This window comes from Parasteatoda tepidariorum, chromosome 4 (assembly GCF_043381705.1).
Source record: "Parasteatoda tepidariorum isolate YZ-2023 chromosome 4, CAS_Ptep_4.0, whole genome shotgun sequence".
Taxonomy (NCBI): Eukaryota; Metazoa; Arthropoda; class Arachnida; order Araneae; family Theridiidae; genus Parasteatoda; species Parasteatoda tepidariorum.
The window spans coordinates 2721369-2740020 of NC_092207.1; the positions used below are offsets into that span (position 1 = coordinate 2721369).

Here is an 18652-nt window from a genome sequence, read left to right on the forward strand (position 1 = left end):
ATAAAACTTCAGACACATGTTTCCCAAATTTTAACAGATAATTTCAAGGAGTTATTCTATTCAATTAAAAACACAAATTCAATAATATTTTACGTAAACATAATCAGCAATTTGACTATAAGTTAAATTACTTTACTGTTAAATATTTCAAAATGTCAATACCACAACAACATAAATCTAAGAGCAAATCTAATAATTAGATTTTTTTTTTATTCTGCCTATAAGTGTAATTAAGGTTAATATTTTATAACAAGAAATTAAAAATTTTAATTAAAAAGTTTGCATCTAGGCATGTTTTATTAAAAAAAATTTTTTTTTTATGAATGATCACAGTTTTAAAAATTCCCATAGTATTGAACTGTCAATTGAATTAAAATCATTTTACTGTACAAAAAGAACAATTCTAAAGAAGGTTCTAAATTGGATTTCAATGTTTAAAAAAAGTAAATAAGCAGATGACCCCTGATTCAGCCTAATAATATATATTTTTTAAAATTATATTATTCAAGAGTTCCAAAATTTTTGAAACAACAAATCAACAGCATCGATACCGATACTTTCATAACTCTTTCATAATTTGTGTATTGTCCATCAGTTTAAAATTATCAAGCGTTTGAAATCTTAGAACAGTCATTGAGTTTTTGATGGAAATCAGACGAAAACATCTGAATTTCCCAGAAAGTGGCACGTCTGTTAAAAGAACACTTTCTTCATTGAATCCATTCCTTTCGTTATTCTAGAATTTTTTTATTCCTTTGAATCCATATCAAATAAAAAATTAGAGAAAAAAAAATTAAAAAGCGGGGAAAGGAGGAAAAATAATTTAAAATAGAAAATTAACATACCAGAATGATTCTTATGAATTCTTTCTTCTCCATCATAATTGGGGGCAATCAAATCCCAAATGAAACTTTTTATTTTTTCATCTCCTTTGTAATGAAGTAGGCAGTAAAGCAACTGTGAATAATCAAATTATAACACACATTAATATGCATGAATTTCCTGTACAAAGAAGAAAGATATTCTAGGGGCATTTATAAGCATTTTAGAGATAAACGATTCACAGAACAGTCATTTATCATAGCAAATTCATTTGTCATATTTTCCCCAGGAAAATTTCACTGTGCTTTTTTTAATATTTTAATGTAGATATTCTTATTAAGAATTTACAAAACACTAACAAAACATACTTTACACACTTTACAAAACATACTCAAAAATATGAAAATCCCTCTCCCGATTTTTCCAGGTATATATACGTAAAATTTAAGAATTATTTTTTTATAAAAATTCAACAAAATTTATAAGAAAGAATGATAAATTATTTTCATTTAAAAAAAATTATAAAGCAATTTTAACTATACCATCAATGATTAGAAATAATAAATTGTCAGAATTATAAAATTGACTGAAAAGGATGAGTCAAAGAGAATTTACCGGGGAACATTAAAAACTATAAAAAAAATCTAATTTTTGATTAGTACGAAGTTATGGTAAAAAACAAAAACATATAAATAATTTGTGTATAATTATAGTAAAACTGCATACATATATATTGATAAATAGATATTTGACAAATGGATTGGCCAACCAGATTTTCAGACTTTGACTGTATCAGTCATGCATACTATATTAGACATTGGTGGCTAAACACAAACCAAATAACTGTTGAATAATTATTTTGTTTATATTAAATCACTACTTGTGAATAAACTAAATTTCATTAAAATCTTTTCTAAATTTGTGGAGATAATAGATGAATTTGAGGTTTGAACTTACTATTGTTCTTGATATTTCTTCGCAATCTTTATGAGACATCCGCCTCCTGAACTGCCCAATGGCCATACATTCATCCCATCGTCCCCATCTACAATCAAATGAAAAAATAAATAAAATTAGTAGATTGGAAAAAGTTTTAACATTAAAAGTCAAAACTTAACTCTGGGGAAAGAGCATAAGAGAGCATTTAAATTGTCACACTAAGAAATATAAATTAACCCATCTTGTTATAATTTCATATTAGCATTATATAGATAAGTTTTTTCTCTTAGTGCAATTTTTTCATAGAATTTTATAATTAATAGGAAGAAAAAAAAACTGCTTGAAAATTTAAAAATTGTTTTTATGGAATTCCATCAATTTTCCTAGTTTTGTGGTCACACTGTTGACTCTGCAAAAGTTTTAGTAAAAGTATTCATAGCTGTGAACATAGATAAGAAAAAATCCAGTAGATTTGTTGCATAATGTACAAAATATTTTACACGCAAGGAATTTTAGGGATATTTATAGTCATCAAAATAGAAGAACTGCAATATTTTCGGTTATAATTAACATTAAACATACTTGAAATGTTACGTATTGTGCATATTCATAATTTTGAATATTAAAAGGAATTTACTTTATCAAAGATAGTTAAAAGATTTCTTTAATTAATTAAAAATGGGAGTTTTGAATAAAAATAAACTGAACATCTTTTTCAAACTGATTTCTATAAATGAGGTTTGCTTCATTATGCATTAGTAATACTTATTTAAATATTCAAGCAATAACCTGTACAAAAATTCTATTTCTAGGGGTTATTTTATTCCCTAAACTTACTCAACTTTAGTTGGCAACTATGAGTATGCATGTAGTGCACTATAATTTATATCACCTATTAGCACAATAAAAAATTAATAGCCCAGGATTTAGAACTGCAATTGCAATTAAAAATATCATGCTTATTTAACTTGTTCCAATAAATTAGAGAACGATAAATTGTTAAAGAATAATCAGCAGATTCAGAGCAAGTATAGTAACATGCGATGCTCATTGATGTATATCACAAAGAATACATTTTTAAACCACAACATGAAATCAGAAGTAATAATAAATCATCCTTTTTTTTCTTAATTTATATACTTTATAAATGTTCCCAAATAGCTATCAAGACAAATATTATAAAGACACAAATTCAGATTTTACTCCATTAGATTCTATAAGTCTTAATAAAAACATTGCAATAAAATCGTATCAAACAGTAGGTCTAAAAGATTTTTTTAACATAATTAAGCCTTTAAACATGGAATAATTTAACCTTTATGATTATAAATAAATTAAATATGAGTAATGACCTACCCGAAAGTAAGTAATCCTTTTTCCATTTTGTAACATTCAGCTCTCGTCCAATTACCAGGAGGAATATCATCCATGAAGTCGTCATCCCTGTCTCTTCCCCTGCCTCTCTTCTGATTTTTGGAACCTTTACGAGATGCACGCGTTCGAGAAGAGATATTTTCATCATCCTCATCACTAGATTCTAATTCCGACAAATCGATCAGATCGTCTGTGCCAAACCTCCTGGTCTGAGTACGACGTCGAGGTTCTTGAATAATAAGCTCATTCTAAGGAAAATTAATTTCAATTAACTGGAATGTCAAACAAGTGAAAAAATGAGCATAATATATGTTCTCAATAAATATAATTGAGCATATAAGATATCAGAAAAAGAATGTTCCAAGAGAAATTATTTATCATAAGAAATGCTGTAGATAATTTTACCATACATCTGCTGATTCTAAAAAAAAATTTAAAAAAACATTTGAATTTAATTAGCAGATGACCTGCAAGCACAAGTTTTGGTGACTTCAAAATTGTAAAACTTTATAATTAATAGTAGTAAATAAGTGGTATATCAAAATTTAAGAGTGATGACGATCTGTAGTGCATGACTGTACTATAACGAGTGTTAATTGAAAGAATTAAAAAAAAAATGACCCAGTCCTAACCTTTAATAATGAGTTAAAATAATAAATATTAGTTATCATCAAATCTTTAAAATGTTCAATTATGATCAGGAAATTTTGTGTGAAATGGATTCTATTATAATATTAGATAATGAAAAATTTTAATGAAAATTATGTAATTTTGTTTTAGATTACAATTGCCCAAATTTGTAATCAGATTTTTACATAAAAAAAAGGAGGGGGGAGTTGTACCTTTTTTAACGGTGAACGTAAGCGATTCAAAATAGCAAAAGAAATTTAATTTTCACTTAATAAAAAAAATTAGGGGAAAGAGATCATCCACTTTATTTCAATTGGAAGAAAAAACTTATAAAGTTTAAACTAAAATCATATTTAAAAAAAAAAAAAACTTGAGGAAGCAAAAATTAAAAAATAGAACCAAATGAGGAGGAAACATTAATTTCGATAACTATTTTAAAAAAATACATAATGTCTTCCATAACTATTTTAAAAAAATACATAATAATAAAATTCCAAATGTTTCGAAATGTATACCAATCAAAGCTATAATCTGAAATAAAAATGCAGATTAAAAATACCTCATATATCAGTTAAAGACACGGAAAGAGTTTTAACATACTCTGTTTTTCAATTCATCCACATCGAGATTTGCTTTTTTGGCCCACTTTTCCCAGAAATTCGGGTCATCAATTTCAATGTCTGACCTGGTGCTGGCGGAAGCAAACGTGGCTTTGGAAAATGTCGACCCTTTTGTACCGCTCTCCAGGGTGATGACTTGAGTGCGTCTTTGAAGAATCTGATCTATGTCCTCTTCACAAAATTTATCACCCGCATTGTCATCTTCCATCAGAGCACCATAGGCTCCTTTACGCAACAAATCCTCTATCTCTTTTTTGGACATCTGTTGGTTCTGAGTAAAAATACAAATATGTATTGCACAATATGCATTTCACATTGTGTATTACACAACAGCCAAATGAATGAAAATAAGTTAAGTTTTGCAAAACTCAAAACTTACCATGCCAACATTTTCCTTAGACACAGACATGGACTGTAAGACAGCTTTATCTAAGCCAAGCTTTAAACTTGCTTTATCGAACATCTCTCGTTCATATGTGTTCCTACAGATCAATCTGTACACTTTGACTGCTTTCGATTGGCCGATTCTGTGACAACGAGCTTGAGCCTTATTTAAAAAAAAGAAAAAGAAAAAACATAATTGCTCAGATAATAAAGCACAATAAATAAAACTTCTGTGCAATAGTTAAGCACAAAAAAGTAATAGTTTTCAAATTGTCATGTCACATTCTTTTTATGACGCTGGTAAAGGGGAATACCATCCGTAAATACAAAGTATCAGGCAAATATACAATAAAGCACTTAGCTTATATAAAAAAAAAAACTACAGAGCTAAGTTAGAAAATTAATTTTCAGATATAGACAGTAAGTACTCATATAAAAGTGTTCCTACACCTAATTAGCCCGCTCTCTGTTACGTAATTTTAACTATTAATATAAAGTTTGCAACAAAAAATAACTCTTGAAACAAAACAAAGCAAATATTGCATGGAAATTGCAAGAAAAGCAAATATTGCAAGAAAAGAAAAAACAGCCTCATATGAATAAAGTTCTGTTCACCACCAAAATTCCCCTTGTCACAAGTCAACGCTTTGAATTACTTTCCCAACCACCATACTCCCTAGATTTGGATTCTAGTATCTACTGGCTCTTTGCAGACCTAAAAAGGATGCTCCAAGAAAAGAACTTTGACTTAAATGAAAAAAAAAAAATTATCACTGAAGCTGAGTCCCATATTAAGAGGAAAAACAAATCATTCTGCGAAAAAAACATTGAAAATTAGAAGAGCATTGGAATGAATCTGGGAGGGGATTACGTTGGCAAATAAAGTCAAACTGCTATATATATATAAGGTATGTGTTGCAAATGAAAATGTATCATTTCTTTTAGAAATTGAGTTTTTTTATCAGCAATTTTTTTTCCATTTGAATTCTTACCTGCAAGTCATTTTGAGGATTCCAATCTGAGTCGAAGATGATGACTGTGTCTGCAGCAGTCAAATTAATTCCTAGGCCACCAGCACGGGTACACAAAAGGAACACAAATCTATCAGAATCTGCAAATAAAAAGAGAATTAGAGTTAGTCATAGCACACACAATGTGATCACTAGGGAGGAGCTTCAGCAGGCATGCACTAGTATTTGCAGTGTGGCATCAATTAGTTACGCATAATTAGTCATGGACAATAATTTAAGTGAATTTTCGTCTTCAGCACAATCTTTTGCAGCTTTAGTGAAAAATACCAATTTAAGAAGACAAAACTCATGCACTGCTTGCGAAGACAAAGCTGTTGCATTATTTAGAGATACTAACTAAATATTTAATTTGCGACCATTGAAAATTTACGAATGCTCGTGAAAGGAGAAGGTTTTGTGATTCGTTTATTACAAGGAGAAGGAGGTATATGCTTGTATAGGACAACTAAATTTTTAAAAAATGATTGTTGCGGCTAGTCTTTAGCGTCAAGCATAATTTCATGAAAAAGATCTATATTAGTTGCAATATATTTTTTAATTAGCATTTACCTTAGCTGAACAAAATATTTATATTTGTCATAAAATATTTGTAACAAGAAATACATTCTACCTATCATTCTTCTTGTCAAAAAAATGTTCTAGATAGTGCAAATTTAATTTTTGAAGCTTAATATAACATACTTTTAGTAATTATAATGTTTTCTTATTCTTCCTTCATTTATTTTCAGCTTTTGCAGTGGTATTTGTTGAATTAAAACAAAATACTAAATTTAGCTACCACAGACAAAGATTGAAGACTTTGACATCAGACACTGAGGGTGTTTAATCACGGAAACTGGGACTTTTTAGGAAACGATACCAGTATAAGTTTAAAACGAATTTTATTTTTAAACAAAATGAAGAACAGAATATTTTACAGATTTTTTGGTCTAAAGAGCAGAATTTTACAAATTACAATGCAAACACAAACATGCCAGACGCAAACTTTAAATTGTGCTATTTGAATCCAGCAGGCAACGAATAAATTTTTTTTTGTTTAATTGAATGAAGCAATGCACAAGAGTCAATTTAAACGAATAGTACAAAATTTAAAAGGGTTTTTGTGTATAAAAAGTACTTTCATTGACATGTTCTTACGTACTCTTTTTACCATTGAGCTATCTGAGCATGTAAGGTAAATTTCTCAATGTAATTTTTTATGCTGAATTGATTGAGATAAAACAGGAATATATATGACAAATAGTTAAGAAGTTATAAGGATTTTGTGTACAAAAAGTACAATCTTGTATTTGCACTTACATATGCATCACATATTGCTAAATATAGTGAGGTATTCCCTATGTATTTGTTGAGCAATCGAATAAAAAAAATTTTTTTTTTTTAAAAAAAGACTAGTATTTCATAACTTGCAATGAGTTTTTTTTTTATATAAAAAGTACAATTTTTTGAATTGTACTAAGAAATTCCTAAGAATTTCAAGGCTATATATCCTATTAACATGGATTTTGCTTAATTCAGCATGAAAAATTAGTTAAGAAAGTATACCTTACACGTTCAGATAGTATAAGAACATGTCAATCGAAATATTTTTTACAGAAAAAAAAAAACTATTTTACCATTCATCCTATTTACTTTTGAATAGTCTCATTCGAATTGATGTGATAAACTACAAGGAAAACAAAGCCTCACTTGTTAAGATATCAGTGTCAGATTCATTAACAGGTAAAAATACTTCCGTACATATAACTTCTAAACTATTTGCCCCTTCATCTCGTAATTGGTTTCAGTCAATTCAGCATTAAAAAAGAAATTAGAAACAGTGCCTCATTAGACTGCTTGAAAAATATTCAATTCTCTCCCTCAATTACCTACATTTCCTTCACAAAAAAAAAGAGGCATGCAGAGGAGAGTAGGGGGATTTTCAGATGTAATTCATATTGACATAATGAACAGACTAATATGCATTCAATGAAAGAAATTGTGTCATTATGACGTGCTACAGTTGCAATGATTTGTAACCACAAAGAATTGCTGGAGTTTTAAATTGTGCTCATGGCTATTTGAAATCCATCATTGATTATTGTAATATGTTTAAAGTAATGTAAATAATTCAACTTGTTTTAACAAAATGATACTAAATATACCCAAAATAAATAAAAAACTGAATTAAAAAAAACATTCTATAAAATTTATTCCATTTGATACAAAAGAAAACAAAATCAAGGTAAATTTCAATTAATAACCTGGTTTGCAAAAGCGATCAATAGCTGCTTGTCGCAAATTGCCTCTGACTCTGCCATCCAGCCTTTCATATGGATACCTAGATACAAATAAAAACATTATATCCAAAATAAATATTAAAGTGAAAATAGGGAACAAAATCAAGCATAATAAACAAGTTTAAAAAAAAAAAACACCTTTCATAAAATCAAATGTTTAGTTTCAGTGATTTTAAGTTAAGAAATTAATAATGCAATAATTTTAACACATAAGGTTGTGAATTAAAATATCGTTTTTTGGTAGCATCCTTTAAAAGTTGCATTAAGCTCATTGTCTACTACAAAAATGCACACACAAAACAAGGTACAAGCACTTAACTTAAATTACAGCATGTCCCACCTCCTAGCCTGTAACGGTTTAAGCAAGTTGCTTTTTTCAAATAACAATAATTAATCACTAAATCAAACGCTGTTGCAGCCCATGATATACAATGCCATTACATTAATTTAATACTTTTAAAAAAATTTCTTTTTTTCATCAAGAAATTTTTCATAATTAAAAAGTAATTCAAACTGTCGCCAACAGCCCATTGAGCAGCACTAGTAAGCCGTACAGCTCTATTAATAAAGTACCTAACTACCAATAAATTTTTCTTTCAAAAATAAGACTAGACAATTTGAAGTTCTTTCTACCTATGTATTTTGAAATCTAACAACCAATAATCCTTTTCCACTTAAAAGTTTAAGTCAAAAACAGTACGGTTAAACGTTTTGTACAGTTAATAGGGCAAAATTACAGGAATACGGTTACAGTACGGTTAAAGTATGTCAAAAGGAATAAAAGGAAACTTAAGTGTTGGAAATTTGCTTTGTTGGAAATATTGGAGTGAAGATTGCATGCCTGGAGCTCACTAACTCCAAGTTTTCCAGAGATTGGCTCAAAAATGTTTAATTCCTTTATTTTTTTGGACAATTTACAAAATTCCTGACTTTTAACAGTATTTACAATTTTTCAGGTAGCGCAGCAAAGCTGGATTGGTTATTTCCCTGGTTTGCTAAAATGATTTTTCTAGATTAACAATAACTATAAATTAAACAATAAATTTTTTCCACTACTATTTCCTAACACTTTTTAATCCAAAAATCAAATCCCTTGACACTTGTGCTCATTGTCAGTCCAATGATTACATTTTCAGTCCAATGATTACAGAAACGCTTCTCTGTTTAATGGGAGATTTTCCCACCAGTCTTGCCAATATTTTTGAAGGTATTTTCATTCACAGAACATAGATGGCACTACCATACATAATGCAATTCCTGCGTTTTTGAAGTGTTGTAGCAGCTCATTCCATACTGTATGAATGTAAATAGTTTAGTTTTGGAGAATACCGCCTATTTTCAATTAAATTTTTATTATCTATAAATCTAATACTAGAGAAGTTACTCACACAGCAGATTACCTCTAATAAACTGGTAAGTGGCAAAGTTTTACTTCCATTTTTATTATTGGGACACATGTGTCCCTCTCGTCTAGGATAGAGGGAACACATCGTCCCAACAGTCCTATGTGATTATTGGTTTTCTTTATAAAATTACTCATTCAGGGTTGCCACTTAAATCTGGAAAAAAATTCCCAGTGTTTTCCCTGTACATATTATGCACAATATATTAAGAGAAAACAAAAATTAATGAGCTCTTGTGTGAGCTATTGTTGGGCTAACTATATTTATTAGTTTTATTTGGTGGAAAAACAGCTGAACATACTTGAATAATGCTATAGTAAATTAAATAGTTCAGTATAGCTGAAATATCATGGTTAAAAATCCCATAGACTACCTTTGAGTGGTCACCATTTTTTAAGAGACAAAAATAAGAAACAAAATTCTCTGTATTTTCCCAGTTTGTAAAGAAAAAAATCAAAATCCCCTGCATTTTCCCTGTCATTTTAGGTGATTTTTAAATTCCATGTATTTTCCAGGTTTTCCCTGTGAACTGGCAACCCTGTCATTGAAGACTACTAGGACACATATCATAGTTGTCAGGATTGATGGGACATATATGTCCCGGTCCTAAATCAGTGTTTAAAATCTTCCTAAAAATATAACATCTTAGTTTTAGCATTCTAGTGTGCTCTACTCATAGTTTATGCTACCAAAATTGTTCTGTTATAAGAAAAGAAAAAAAAAAATACTTGTCGCGAAAGGGTTAACTAAGTTAAAATTAATTTTAAGATAATTCAGCATTGTTTTAAAAAAAATTTTAAACAGTTATGCTTACCTCTTTTGAACAAGATAGTCTTCAAGAATATCTAAGCACCTCACCATCTGAGAGAAAACTAAAACTCGATGGCCATCCGTGCGTAATCGAGGTAACAATTTATCCATAAGTACAAGTTTTCCTGATGCTTGAATCATAGCATTTAAATGACCTTCTAAACTTTCTTCATGCTGTGTTTTGTAGTCATTGATAATTTGCTCTTCCGCACCTGAAAAAAATAATTTTATTTTCATTTCCAACTCTTCATGTTTTAACGGTGGTAAAGAAAAAACAAACTTAAATTCTCTTACCATTTATTAAAAAGGGGTGAATACAGCACTTTCGCAATTCCATCATGGTGTTCATCAAATTAGGAATGTTAGAATAACAATTGCCTTTTGTAAGGAACGTAAAATTTCTCTCCAAAATGGCACGGTAGTACTTTTTCTGGATATTAGTAAGCTCAACCTGTAAAAATTTTATTGTTAAAAGAAAAAAAAAAAACATCAAATGAGCAATTCAATTCGCTAATTTCCTTTTCAATAAAAGGAAATGCCTTACAAATTAAAGAGAAGAAATGTTTGTTTTTGAAGATAATTAAGACATTAAAGTAAAGAATATACCTCCTTTTTTTTTTCTTTCAGACCAACACTCCAAAATCTTAATAAATTAGTATAGGATCCCTTATAAAAGGTTACTTATAAAAATTTAAATTGTTAGCACCAAACAATAATCATGTCAATCAATAATAGTTGAATAATTTAAAAAAACTGCAGAATTTTATTACAAAATTTTTTTTAGAGTAATTCATTTTAAGCATCTATGCAAAAATACAGAACAGAAAAATTAAAAAATTAAGTAAATGAACAAAAATAAAAAGGAGGAAATTAATATTTGAAAAAAATAGTCGCAAAATAATTTCTTGTCCAGAATTTTAAAAAATCTATTATATAGCAATTTAACAAATATAATTTTTCCTTGAATTTTAATAAAATAGATCATTTTAACAAAGAAAATGAGATTGCTAAAAATTAACCTGCTACAAAATATTATATATAAATTTCTACATCNAGCAGCTAGGACGTAGTTTGAATTTTCAGTTTATCTTTGAAAATCGTAAATAAATATAATTATTTTGCTTCAATGACTGAATTTAAAAAAAAAGCGAGATATTTATTAAAAAAACAAAACTTTTAGAGAATCGGAGTTTTTGATAAAAAGGTTGAAATTCGAGAGACAAAAAGAATCTCATCCCTGGGATTTCCTTGGGATCAACCAGTTTTATCCCAAGGAAATGATTTTTAGAGAAACTTCAGAGGGTGGAATAAAGACTTCAGTAATTTCGCTCCGTGGAAAATTTAATTCCTCATAAAATATTTTAACTTGTGCGAAAAAAAAATTTCAGCGGAAATCAGCGGAAAAAAATGGAAAAATCTGAAAAAAAGCGGAAATCCGCGAATCCGCGGAAGAATCTCATCCCTGAAAATTATAAAATTAAGTAAATGAACAAAAATAAAAAGGAGGAAATTAATATTTGAAAAAAAGTCGCAAAATAATTTCTTGTCAAGAATTTTAAAAAATCTATTATATAGCAATTTAACAAATATAATATTTCCTTGAATTTTAATAAAATAGATCATTTTAACAAAGAAAATGAGATTGCTAAAAATTAACCTGCTACAAAATATTATATATAAATTTCTACATCATAAAGGAAGAACAGGCAATAGGATGAAGACACACAACAGAATAATGTAATACTTACTTCTACTACTGTTTCTTCTTTGGGTGCTAAAGATTTTTCAACATCTTCTTTCAATCTTCTCAACATCATAGGCTTCAGAAGCTGGGCACAAAATTCAACATAATTAATGAACAAAAAAAAACATAACCACAACAAAAGCAATTTGAATGACAACTGATACTTGAGGTTACAGAATATACACACATCTGAGAGGATATTAAAATAAACATAAATTATTTATAAATAATTTTCAAAAGGGAATGGGGTGAATGGTGGCTCTGTAGCTGAGAACGTTTTTTTAATCTTGAACAGAAGATGGAAGTATGACTCAGCAAATTTTATTTTCGAATCTAAACTAAGTTTAATCCAAAAAGCATTGTTGAAAAAATAAAATGAGATACAGCACTGTATAAATATCAACAATGTATTCCAGAATCTAAACATTTGTAATAACCAATATCATACTTAACCTACTGATATGCTGTTTGTGAAACCTTATATGTTAACAAGAACAAGTAATACACGTGAAGAAAAAAAAAAATTTTTTTGTACAATATCAGGGGTAATTGCAACACAAAAGGTAAATCCTGAAAATTTTATTTATGTGCAAAAAATCAATATCAAGATAGATCCAGTAGATGAAGAAACTGATGAAATCCAGTAGTCTACTGGAAAACCCAGTAGAATTGGTTGCTATGCTTAAATAACAATTGTGTGACAAATTCTTAAATTCTCATTACATTATAACACAAAAAATTGTGCGTATTTCTGTGTTGCAAATTATTTGTATATTTCAAAATTATTTAAAAACATTAATATTGATTTGTTCCATAGACATATAGCCATGTTAAGTAAGTTTAACTATGCATTAAAAAAACACAGAATTGTATACATATAATGCATAGCCTAATGTTTCAAGGTGTGCTTTATATAAATCTTTTATTGTAGTTAAAATTAGTAAAGTGAATAATTATAAATTTACAAAATTTATAAATCAAAACTAAAAGTAACAAGCCTGCTTACAAAGACTGTTATATTTAAAAACAAATAAAAAGATCTTACTGCTTTAAGCTTGTCAACTTGTGATTCCGTCTTAAGGTTACCAAATTCTTCTAAGAAAGCTTCAGTTGAGGCAAAACGATTGGGCTCCAAAAAGTTTAAAAGACTGAAAAGTTCCTCGACATTGTTCTGAAGAGGAGTGCCAGTCAACAGCACACGATGCTCCTAATAATAATAAATACATTTTACGAACTATAAACAGATAAAGAAGTTATCAATTTGAGGAAATCATATAAGCATATACATTTCTGATACTGTTAAATTGAAATCTTTGGGCTTTAAAATTATGATTCAAAAATTGGAAAACGCAATAACATTAATGGTACGGCCATCTAATTCACACAATTATTTTTCCAACTCACAGAGGTGTCAACTTTACAAACTAGCTATCAGACATTTATGGAATTTTAAGTTGTATTTACAACTGAGTTCAATATATTAATAACATTATGTTTAAAAAAAGTAAGAATTAGATGAAAAGATCTAAATTAAAAATTATACAGTACTGAAACTTTATACTTCATTATAAAATTAAATTCATTAATTGTTCGGAATAAATGTTCTAATTTTTGGTTAAGTTAGAACTAGCCCTTGTTGCCTACATTTCATCCTGCATATGAACTTTGTGTTCTGAATAAAGAATGAGCCATTTTTCTGTTTATTTTTATTGTTGTTGTTGTTTTTTATAAATATAGAAAAAGAAACATTTTTAACAGCTAAAATATAAAAAAAAGAAACATTTTTAACTGCTAACTTAATTATGCAACAATTCTGATATATTTTTGGGGGAGGGGGTTCCCTCTGGCATTTCTTTCAGTTTACGACACGAATTTCCTTTTATTTATTTTTTTAATGTGATGGTAATTACGAAAGACTTTTTTTATGTTCTTCACCTGCAGATACTTTTTCTTCCAATTTTTATTTACATATTTTTAAAAATTTTTATGTACAAATATTATAGTATTTTTCTCCCTACATTATTAGTTTTAGTGAGTGTCGATTGAGAATTTTCTCACATCCAGAATTTTTAGATTCTCATCCCATGCTTTCTGGGTTACCAGATTTTTAGTGAAAAATAAATTATTCATTCGAGTTCAATATGTTTTAAATTATTGCAACAGGAAAACAGTAACAAAAATATAATGGCTTTAAGAATTAATGTTTTGATTTCCTGACAATCTTGGGAGTAGAAACTTGCAAATCTGAAGCTTCTCACCAATTCAGTTTTCAATAGATTATTTAGACAATTTTACCTTTTAAGAATCAGGTTAAAATAATTTTTTACCCTCCTTATATAAGACACATAACATAAACGAATTACAAGCTTCATATTCAGGATTTCATGTCAATGTGGACTTTCGTACATAAGATAAACTAAGCACTGAAACACATCAAAGCCCATTTGTCGCAAAACATTGCTGGGCAGAAAGCCATAGGTTTGGTTTTTCCTCACATTATATCATTCATAAATGTATTTCATACATTGCTTTAGATTTCAGGGAGAGTAACCAAACCATCAAAAACTATTTTTAATGATCTTACTGCTATACAATATTCTTCTAACATTAGGAAGAAGAAAAAAAAAAAAATTTTTTTTAAATTTCCAACACTTACTGTTAAATTAATGTTGTTACTATATATTATTTATCTCTTTGGTAGGTTATAACCCCTGCTAAATTGCATTTCAGTTTTCCCATTCCAGGGTGCGTAGCCAGATTTTTCAACAAAAAATAAAAACCGTTTAAGTACTTTCTAAGCACTCAAAAAATAGTTTCAATCACTTTAAAAAAAAAAAATCCTTATTAGGATATGGGTAGCAATAATTTTTTTTTTCTTATCGTTTAAAGTTATTAATTTATGAACATAAAATCAATAAAATTCAAAAGCATTCTTACAAACCTCACATAATCACAATAAAATAACTAGTTTCAGATAATAGAAAATTGTGAAAATCATGCATTTTTTGTAATTTAGAACAAAAATCGAAGCCGCAAGGAAAAAATTTCTTTTTAAAATATAGAAAATTCAGCACTTTTTACAAACCCCAAATTAAAAATGCACCTCTAAGGGCTTTTAAAAAAATGCAAATAAAAAATAAGCACCTTTAAGCTTTTTTTAAAAACGCTACACATCCTGCCATCCACCCTATTTATGAAGCTGCATTAATGACTGCGAAATGTGTATAGGTTTTAATAAAAAATTTTACTATTTATAATTTTTAAAAAAAAAATTTTAATGTTTAATTTCATTCAAAAAAAATTTCCTCTCAGAATTTGACAAAAATTCAATAGAAAAATAATAAACTAAAAACTGATTTTTAAAAAAAGAAATGTTAATCACTGAGCAAAAAAAAATAATTAAGTTGATAATAATAATGAGAATAAATGAAATTCTCACAGTGTTTAACATCCTCAAGCCTTCTAATAGTTTGCAGTTCCTGTTTTTTAATCGATGAGCTTCATCAATTATGACACATCTCCATGGAATAGCTTTCAACTCCATGCAATCAGTTAGTATTATTTCAAATGTTGTGATCATTACTTGAAATTTATACACATCTTGAATACGCTCACCCTAGAAAAATAAGAAAGAAAAAATTTAAATAACAGCTAACAAAATAGATTAAGAATCATCCATAAATATAGTAAATTACCTCCTCATTTTTCCAATACATTTCATACTCTAAGATCATATTACGGCTAGGTGAGCTGAAAGGAAAAAATACATATATATAATGTATAACTAATTATAAATTCATGGCTGCCAACATGGATAGGAGAAAAAAATCCAGCAGATTTTATGAAATAATATACATTTTATGATAATTGTTGAATAATGTACTAAATATTTTACACATAGGGAATTTTAATAGTCATCAAAATAGGAAAGCTGCAATATTTTCCAGATAGACATTAAACATACTTGAAATGTTATGCATTAAGTTCACTCATAATTTCAAATACTAATAGACATTTAATTCATCAAAGATAAATACAAGACTTTTTAATTAATTTAAAAATAAGAGTTCTGAATAAAAATAAAATGAACATTTTAGAACAAATAAGGTTTTGAACTGATTTCCATAAATGACATTCACTTCATTATGTATTAGTAACACTTATTTAAATATTCAAGCAATAATCTGCACAAAAGTTCGACTTCAATGGGGATGTTTCTTTTTAGAAAACTTACTCAATTTTAGGGAATTTTCTAAAATGTACAAAAAGAATTGTTATTAAACCAGTAGAAACTGGCAAAATTCAGTAGAGTTGGCAGTCATGTAAATTGAAGACAATTTATTTCCCAAGATGAAGCAAAATAACAGGCAAATAAGCCACACCAAAATATGAGAAAAAGCTGAAATTTGAGTGGTAACATAAAATTTCATAAACTTATTTCTATACAAACAAAAAATTAAAATTTTAAGAAATTATATTAAATAAAATACAATTAAAAATAATTTGTTTTTAAAAAAACATTTTTAGTGATTTAATGTTATAAATTGTCTAAAAATGTTAGTGCTTATTGATATTTTAATTGTACTTATTGTATAACCAGGACAGTTTTTAAAGGCTCCCCCCACTCCCATGCTCTAAAGAATTCTTTGATGTCTTTAAGCTAAATATAGAATTTTGGCATTTGATAAACAAAGGTATTAATGTTATTGCCATTATTACAAATAGACCTATTTTGTCACCTTCAATGCAAAGAATAATGACACTTACCTTCCATGGTAGGTAATAGCATTTAAGTCTGTCCAAGTTTCAAATTCTCTTTGCCAATTACCAATGGTGGAAAGAGGAGCAATTACTAGAAATGGCCCAGGAATACCATATTTATCTATTTCATTCAGAAATGTTATTGACTGTATTGTTTTCCCTAATCCCATCTCATCAGCTAATATACAATTTTGACTATAAAAAGAAAGAGAAAAGCACATGAACAAAATACACAACAAATAAAAACATTTTGCAATAACACAGTACAAAGTCCCATATCCGGATTTCCATTTACTGAAAGGGTCTCTTTTCTGGACACTTTTTAACAATCAAAACTAAGAAAACTTTTTTTTTCATTTGCGACCAATTAGAAAAAGTATGCTTCCAATTTTTGTTCGATTTCAATCCAATTTCCGTTGTAATGAGAAAAGAAAGTGGATATCGCAGAATAGGACACTTCACTATCACGTTAAAAGAAAAGAAAAAAATATTTTTTCTCTCTCATGTCCCCCATAAAAGGATTAATACCGCCAAGAATTACGCACTTAATTTCAGAGAGCGCAAAAAATTTTAATTTTGAAAAAATTGTGGATTTGAGGTGAAATGGCCATGAGTAAAATGCAGGGGTGATTGTGAGCCCAACTCAAAAATCTGGAAAATTTCTTGAGTAAAATCATTAATGACGCATTTCAAAATATGTATACAAAATATCTTTATAAATTTAAATCATTGTTGATATTTTCAAACATGAAATTCTACATAAATTATATGTAGTATAATTTGAATGAATAATTGCTTAGAAGTTCATTTTTATCTCTAATCACATTTATTACACTACCAGGAAAAAAAATTACAAAAGAAAGAGATGCTAAGAATAAATTCTAGTTCTATTATTTTAAAACAAAATATACTAGAATTTTTATACATATATGTGATTGATGAATTCTTGAAACTTCTAGACCTTGGATTTTCGGAAACTTTTGGATCGTAGTTAGTAAAAAATCCGGATTTTTTCCGGAGCACAATCACCTATGAAAATGGGTCGTTTAGAAATTATTCAAAACCGCAATTCGGAATTTGTGGATTGTAATATTATATTAAAAATGAAATTGAAATTTTAAAAACTATGAGAAAATCCCAAATTGTTGGAAATATGATTAACAAAACCCTGCGGAAAATAAATCATCACAAATCGAGTACATCGAAAAATAATTCGATAAATACCCGATTCGAAATTTTGAGTATGACAATGTAGCATTAAAAAATTATGAAAATCGGTATCAATAACTGAAAAAAAAATCCTGAACTGTTGAAAATTCGATGAACAAAACCACGTTGAAAGTAAAATTGTCATAAATAGAGTACATCAAAAAATGATTCTATAAATAACCGATTTGAAATTTTAAGTATGATAATATATCATTAAAAAACTATGAAACTCCATAGCAATAACTGACAAAAATGTGATGCACATGATTTGTGATGATTTCATAGTCACTCTAGATGGTTTTGTTGATTGCATTTTCAACTGTTATTGGTATGTACAGTCATGCGGTTTTTAAAATCTCAATTTTTGTTGTTGATATATTATCACAATCCATGCGCATTTTTAAACTACATAATTTTATAGCAGTAGTAATCTTTTTACGCCAGAAGGGAAAAATATATATATATATGCATGTATTTTACGCACTTTAGTGAACTGCAGTGGTAGTTGCAAAACCTTGGATATTGCTTTAGTGATATCCAAATTTTTTGATCATATAACAGCAGAAATCGGACAAAAATCATGCAAAACACAGAAGTGGGGTAAAAATCACAAAAAAGTGGAAATTAAAGGAAGATTCTTATCCCT

The 18652-nt window shown here is 28.2% G+C and overlaps 1 protein-coding gene across 17 annotated transcripts in view; it reads right to left on the bottom strand.

Moving 5' to 3' along the window:
- Positions 1-18652, bottom strand: part of LOC107439580 (chromodomain helicase DNA binding protein kismet) — a 99550-nt gene that overhangs the window by 45997 nt on the left and 34901 nt on the right. For all 17 annotated transcript variants that reach the window (XM_071180436.1, XM_043052608.2, XM_071180435.1 and 14 more), the window contains exons 13-26: positions 16804-16992; positions 15732-15786; positions 15476-15652; positions 13082-13243; positions 12041-12121; positions 10587-10743; positions 10297-10504; positions 8044-8120; positions 5762-5880; positions 4765-4932; positions 4366-4656; positions 3118-3383; positions 1780-1867; positions 846-957 (exon numbers count right to left, since the gene is read on the bottom strand). In XM_071180436.1, coding sequence (XP_071036537.1) covers positions 846-957; positions 1780-1867; positions 3118-3383; positions 4366-4656; positions 4765-4932; positions 5762-5880; positions 8044-8120; positions 10297-10504; positions 10587-10743; positions 12041-12121; positions 13082-13243; positions 15476-15652; positions 15732-15786; positions 16804-16992 — 2150 coding nt within the window. The remainder of the gene's footprint in view (positions 1-845; positions 958-1779; positions 1868-3117; positions 3384-4365; positions 4657-4764; positions 4933-5761; positions 5881-8043; positions 8121-10296; positions 10505-10586; positions 10744-12040; positions 12122-13081; positions 13244-15475; positions 15653-15731; positions 15787-16803; positions 16993-18652) is intronic.